General features: G+C 34.0%; 1 protein-coding gene across 1 annotated transcript; it reads left to right on the top strand.

Annotated features, from left to right (window-relative positions):
- Positions 1-2,089: 2,089 nt before the first annotated feature.
- Positions 2,090-5,642, top strand: LOC134243206 (calpain-5-like). Its single transcript, XM_062725441.1, has 7 exons — positions 2,090-2,162; positions 2,432-2,606; positions 2,918-3,040; positions 3,675-3,871; positions 4,360-4,484; positions 4,761-4,894; positions 5,254-5,642. Exons 2-7 carry the CDS (start codon positions 2,433-2,435, stop codon positions 5,440-5,442), a joined length of 942 nt encoding a protein of 313 aa, XP_062581425.1. The 5' UTR covers positions 2,090-2,162; position 2,432; the 3' UTR covers positions 5,443-5,642.
- Positions 5,643-7,260: the final 1,618 nt, after the last annotated feature.

The following is a 7,260-nucleotide window of genomic DNA, read 5'->3' as shown; positions in this document are numbered from 1 at the left end:
TATGACTTTCATAAGTCATATGTGTATTCTTTGTGACAAGACCTTTCCTTGAATACCACCAAATTTGACCTTTTGACCTTGACTTGGAGTTTGACCCACTTTTACATGAAAATTTTAAAATTTAACTTTGGCCATATCTTTTGAACAGTAGACACCAGGACATTTATACTTCACATATGTTATGTTTGTTAAAAGACCTTTCAATGGATACAGTGGCTGGAACGTTATTGTTGACAAACCAATCGTGTAGAATCGTTCGTGTATCGCGAGTGATCGTTCGTGTAACGTGCAAGATCGTTCGCGTATCAGACTCAATCGTGTGCGTTTTTAATCGTGCGAGATCGTGCGTTTAGAATCGTGTAAATTTCGTTTTGTAAGTTTTTATCGGAATGTTATTTGTAAAATAAGCATTTCCCTTGTTTGTTTTTCTTAATTTATTGATTAAAATCCAAATAAAATGAAAAAGCGCAATTTACATAATAGAATGCAGAACGAACTAATTATCGCCCGTAAACAAGCAATATAGTAAGTCGTACAATATTAAGTTCTCGTCAAATAGCGCGATCACATTGTGATAAACCCTACTTAGATCTTTAACGCCTTTTTGAAAAATCTGATTTTAATTATTATTTATTTCTTATTGTGGTCAAAATAATCTTGAAATCAATTCATTGAAAATAAATACATTTTTTTAAAAGAAATAAACATTTCTCAGTGCTTACATAACTAGTTAGTCGACAATTATACATGGACACGGCATGATTTTCGGGAGTTTTGATTATCTGTGTTTATCTCTTGAGCCTATTTGTAATTAATTAATTTTAAATTTCTGCAAATAAAAAAGTTGAATAATTGGCAAGTTTATCAGACATTGAATCATTGGAAACATAAGGATAAGATTTTTAATTATGATTTAAGTCATTTTGTTCAATTCCATCCCCCTTTCTGCATATCATGATATCCAATTCAATCAAATTATACGACCCACATACATGTACATCGTCTAATAGAACGAACAAAATCCGTTTTTTTTAATCGGAGAATTACCTTAGAAATAATTATTTTTAATCTAAAATATTAAGTCTTGCATATATTTAGTTACAGAAATATCATTTTCCGTTTTTTTTCTTCAAAGTGTATGAAATAATATTTATAATTCTTTGAAATCTTAAATAAGTAATAAGCCCTATTTCATTTTGAAAATATCGATTCCTAAATATTTTGAACTATTTTGAGTGAAGAATCGTGCGTTTGCGTTAACAATCGTGTAAGATCGTGTAACGTGTAGAATCGTGAACGTGAAAGATCGTTCGTGTAACAGGTTTAATCGTGCGTTAATCGTGCGGAATCGTTCGTGTAACGTGATCGTTCGTGTAAGTTGTCAACAATAACGTTCCAGCCACTGTACCAACAACCTTGATGCTTTGACCTTGACCTTGTTGATTTCCCTTCTTGTGAAAAAACTTTAACCTTGGCCATAACTTTTGAACGGTAAGGTATAGGGCTTTCATACTTCATATATGTAGTCCTTGTGAGAAGACCTATCATTGAATACCTTTAACATAACTTTAACTTACTTTAACCCTTTGACCTTGACCTTTGTGATTGACCTCCTTTAAAACGGCAAACCTTGACCATAACTTTTAAAGAGTTAGGGCTAGTGCTTTCATACTTTACATATTTGATCCTTATGACATGACCTTTCATTTGATAACAATAACTTTGACCCTTTGACCTTGACCTTGGAGTTTGGCCTACTTTTTAAGAAATTGAACGTTGACCATAACTTCTGAACGGTTAGGGCTGGGGCTTTCATACTCTACACAAGTATTTTATGTGGCAAGACCTTTCATTTGATACTAATTACATTGACCTTTTGACCTTGGAGATTTTTGTACTTATTAAAAAACTTTAACATTAGCTTACTTTCAAATTTCACAATTGTTTTCCAGTGAGAATACCCTACTTTTGCTACCAATTAATTAAATTTGCATTTAAGAAAAACTTAATCTTTGCTATGTTGCCATACGGGGGCATCAGTGTTTCACAAACACATTTTGTTCTTAATGAATTGCTATTTGTAGGTCCGAAGAGTGGGCTAAAGTAAGCGATAATGAGAAAAAAGAACTAGGAATCACCATAGAGGATAATGGAGAATTTTGGTATATATATATTAATTGAATAACCTTTTCTAAAGTCTTATATACAATGTCAATCCAAAAATATATAGTATATAGGGGGAAATTTGAGTAGATACATCAAAGTATGAGTAGTATTGAAAGTTTATTCTGATTTCACTTTTGAAATACAGTGTTATGACAGATACTATCAACCCAATTCCACCGAAAATCGCGTTTTCTTCTCTGGTTGCTTCACATATACACATACATGCATACAGACAAGCAATAAAACGATCTTGAATTATTTACAGGATGTCGTTTGAGGATTTCTGTAAGAACTTTACTAGTCTAGACCTTTGCCATCTAATCAATACCTCGTACTTCTCTCTGTCTAAGACGTGGCACGAAGGTGTAGGGAAAGGGGAATGGACGGATGGTAGATGCGGAGGGTCGATTGGGAACGAAAATTGCCTTCAAAATCCACAGGTATTTTAATAAATTAATCATCCAAGGTCTTATGGGTGCATATACAGCTAAACATTTGAAAAACTTCGAATTTATCTTCAATAATTTGGATATTATGTTAAAATAGGATTGAACTGTTTCTGACTGTCTGTATTAAAACTTCGATGTCCCGAATACTCGGAAAGTCGATTTAGTTTTACCCCGTTTGAGTTCGAGGTAGCAAGATTTGACATTACTTCTAATAATTTTTTATATATTCTAGGATAAAGGAATCAACGTTGCAATGTTGAATACTAAGTACGATCTCAATTTGTTTACCGGGTATTTTTCAGTATGTGTTTGACGTAAATGATAACGAAGATGAGGTTTTGATCTGTCTACAACAAGCAGACACACGGGCATTTAAGGGCCAGGAAGGAAAAGAAATGTATGGAATAGGCTTCTTCATTACCGAGGTGACTATGAAAAATTTTCCTAAAAAAATTATTATTGTTTTTGTTCTAAACCCTTTAAAGGTCTTTGTGACCATTTTTAGACTATATTGATCTCCTTTAAAAGAAGAGCTCCATATAACCATATACAAAAATGATCTTTTAAAACTTAAAGACCTTTCTTTGGATACCACCAATTTTGACCCTTTGACCTTGACCTTGGAGTTTTTAAAAACATAAACCTTGGCAAAACTTTTGAACGGTTAGGGTTAGGGCTTTCATAATTCACATAATTATGTAATCATTGTGACAACTAAGGCCTGTCTTTAGAAACACACAACCTTGACCTTGACCCCGGACTTTGACCTTCTTTTAAAAACATGTACCTTGGCAATAACTTTTGAACAGGTTGTGCTAGGGCTTTATATTACACAATTGTATTTCCTAGGAGAGGGCCATACTTTGGCCACACATCTTGTTAAAATCTAATTTCGTATTTGACAGTTGTTCTTTTATGTATCAATTACCACATTGCATTTACAGGAATAGAGATTAATAAATTCAATAAAATAAAAGAGCCTAGGCTCGTAATATTTTTATAAATATAAAATTTTATTTATTTATCATTTTAACAATGATTTAAAAATATTTATTTCAGACTGATTTAAATCGTGAGTACAGAATGCACGATAAGATGAGGACAGCCCAAATCTCAAGATATGGCGTCTGTAGAGATGTTATGAAACGCGCCACGCTCGAGCGAGGGCGATATGTGATATTCCCTACCACCCATCAGCCAGATCAGAAAACGAAATTTATTTTACGCATGTACTTCAGTTCCTCCCCCGATTTCAAGTGAGTAAATGAAGTGAATGTGCATTGACACTATGCATAATTTTAAGCATCTTCGCTAGCCAAGAGTGACGATCCGCTCCTCTCCTCTTTTGATTGATTGTATGTTGTTTAACGTCCCTCTCGGAATTTTTTTTACTCATATGGAGACGCCACCACTTGCAGGTGGAGAGCATCAAAATTTTGTCCTATGTTTAGCACTTAGGGCCATTGAGCAGTGAGGGATCTTTTTCGTGCCATTACTGCGACACGGGACCTCGGTTTATACGGTCACGTCCGAAGGACCGGTCTCCACGTCCAACAGTGGGTCTCCTCATTTGAGTCTGGATTTTGTTAGCGCTGATGTCAGCCCCCTAATTGAAGTCGTCTTGAGCTTACGTCAAGAGGATAAGAGCGGGTCGTCACCCTTGGCTAGCGAAGATGATTGTCAAGTAAAAGAATTAATGTGAAGAAAAATTTTATTTTAGTTCAAAATTTTTCTTATTTTTAAGGGAGTTGTGTTATGACGAGCCTCAGCCCCCTCAGTGTTGCTCGTTCTTGTTTAAACCTCCGACTGCTGCAACACAAATCACGATAAACAGTGCCATCACTATAGACACCAGTGCACCCCTCTTAGGTAGAATTGACTCAAAGAAAATTCACTTCTAAAATCTAGAAGTCAGTGGGTAAAAAAAAACAAAAAAAAATTGTAGATTGCGAAAAAATCTATTCATTTGAGGTGGCTTTTTCATTACCAAAAAAAAATAATAATAAAATGATGGAGAGAGAGAGAGAGAGAGAGAGAGAGAGAGAGAGAGAGAGAGAGAGAGAGATCATCAATTCCTATATACAGAAAATGTCAGATATCTTTATATTAATAACTTGACGTACATTTTTCTAAAAATGTTTTCAGATCCGGACCCGTATTGTGAGGTGTCCTGTGAGGGGGACAAAGTAAAAACCAGTGTATGTAAGGGTACCAAGAACCCGATCTGGAACGAAAGAATGACCTTTTACCAAAAAAAAGATGGGGACATTAAAATAGAGGTATGTGAATGCTCTTATTATGAAATTTTATCTTTGTAATTTGAAAAAATAATTGTACAACAATTATACATCTCATTTAAATTATTTAAAAAATTCAACAGTATATTGCTACAGTTCAAATCATAGAAATAGAAAACATAGCTTTTTATTTTTAAGACAACTTGCCCGTATATCATAAAATGTGCAACTAGATTATCTGAATATACATTTTAAGAAGTAAAAGATATTTAAAATAACTAATATTTTTTCATTTAACTTTGTAGTTTGTACATGTTTATGGCAAGCGTATAATATACGACATTAAATGGGTGTTTCACTTTGGTTTGACTTTTACATCAATAAATTTTTATTCACATTAGATTTGGAATGACAATTTAATAAAGGACGATTTTCTTGGACAATGTGTGATTCCTTTGGACGAGAAATCTAAATACACTGGAAAAACTTTACAATTTCCTTTGTTTGGAAAAGGAAAGGAAGAAAGCACGAAACAAAAAGGGACGCTTAAAGTGACTATATTATATACAAAGGAAATGGATACTGTATAACTACCCCATGCTAAAAAGGACCCGTCCCCCTTTTTTCACAAGGGAAAGTTACTCAGGTGCGTGCTGAGTCAAAATAATACATGTTCATAGCCAAAGAGATGAAAATTAACCCAAGTTTAATGACAACTATATACATGTACAAATTCTAAGAATGCTGTATATAGAAAAAAAGGGGTCAATGTTTGATGAGTTTGCTAAGTATTGGGTGTTTAGGATATATGAATTGTTTTAGACAAATAAAGATATGGAATTACAAATGTAAAAGAATTGTTTTGGGGGAGAGATTTTTATTTGGTCCTAAAACAGGCGCAAAAATGCCAAATTTTGGAACCAAGCACATTACTTGACACGACAAGAGAATTTGTGAAAAGATCCACAAAATTTTATCAAGAGCAATGAATTAACGAAATAGCATTTTCGACAAAATGCTGTAAAAAAGGGTTATGACTTTTTACATCTTCCCAAGTCAAGAGTTTCTGATCCGCTCCGCTCCACATAAATGGATCAGAAACTCTTGACTTGGGAAGATGGACTTTTTAATGATACAATAGCAATAAATTATAAGGGGAAGAGTCCTCCCCGTGCGTGGATTACAGGTTACCATATCAACCAAATGATTTGAAATGTTCTACCAGCAAAAATTGAACTTTGTCTTGTTAATGTTTTTCATTCATCATCAATACTTCCGTTCATCTCGAAATCTGTGATGGTACTGCATATGTTTGAGCAATTTTTCCCCAGCTATCGGTACTTCACTTAATTGGATATCAAAGTTTAAAAAAAACATGCTACATATTTGATTGAATGGAACTTCCTCTAATTAAAAAAAAAGTACACGTTGGTTAACTCGAAAAAATACACAGGATAAGCAACTTCCGCTTTTTTTAAATTGTAGATAAAATGGCACGATAGTAAACTATAGAAATATACATGTAGTCATACATGTTAACCTATTGTGATGAAAAAGAGGGAGATTCAGACCTCAAAAGCGGTAGCATTGCGCGCGTGTTGTTAAACGCTTGGATTATCGATATCTTTCATGTAATATAAATGTATATTATAAGCCTTAAATGAAATCAGGTACCTACACTAATTAATCTTAAATATCAACAGCAAAGAAGAAGACAGAAACACCTTCAGTTTGACATAAATTGTACAAATTCAAATATTTTTCATGCTCATCATTTTGCTTGGATTGGCCGCTTTACTTAGCCTTTTGAAGAGTGATCTTTGCTGAAATAGCCTAGAAGCAATAATTCTGAATGTTCATTCAGTTTTTAAACAAAACAAATGATGGCATGGTTTAATCTAGATCTAAAACAAGTTCGTATCTTTCGTTATATAAATCAGATTTCCCGCGATGATCGAAAACGAAAGTAGAGATGTGCCACATGACTTGGTCAATCGAGTGATTTCTATTGACTTTATTGATAAAGTTGTGAGCTTCTGTGCTTTTAAAGACGATGTCAAATGTTTTCATCTAATTCTTAAAAGCTGTATCTCCTTTTTCATGGCAGGGATGTTGATTAATTTATCGTAACCAATGTAATCACTGGTAGTCTTATGTTGTTGTCGTTGTCAAATCCGTGCTTGAAATCTATGTACAAAAAAAGCGTTTGTATGATTCCGAGTCAAATCACGCGATATCTAGCGAGATTTTATGAGAGTGGCTTCAAAAATGGATACCCAAGCGGACCAAAAATACTTTAGACGCAGCTTTTGTAGAAAAGCGGTAGATTTCTGAATTAAATCGGTAGGCGGGAGATGGAGTGAAAAAGCGGTAGACTCCCGCCTAAATCGGGAGAGTTAACATGTATG

Source organism: Saccostrea cucullata, unplaced genomic scaffold (genome assembly GCF_032062105.1).
Source record: "Saccostrea cucullata isolate Sc308-1 unplaced genomic scaffold, CSIRO_AGI_Scuc_v1 ctg1199, whole genome shotgun sequence".
NCBI lineage: Eukaryota > Metazoa > Mollusca > Bivalvia > Ostreida > Ostreidae > Saccostrea > Saccostrea cuccullata.
This window is presented reverse-complemented; position numbering and strand designations above follow the sequence as displayed.

Excerpts from the sequence above, each read along its gene's own strand:
- LOC134243206 (XM_062725441.1), top strand. The coding sequence starts at position 2,433 with ATGTCGTTTGAGGATTTCTGTAAGAACTTTACTAGTCTAGACCTTTGC. Across the intron at positions 3,872-4,359 it reads AGTTCCTCCCCCGATTTCAA|GGAGTTGTGTTATGACGAGC; the intron begins GTGAGTAAATGA and ends CTTATTTTTAAG. Across the intron at positions 4,895-5,253 it reads ATGGGGACATTAAAATAGAG|ATTTGGAATGACAATTTAAT; the intron begins GTATGTGAATGC and ends TATTCACATTAG.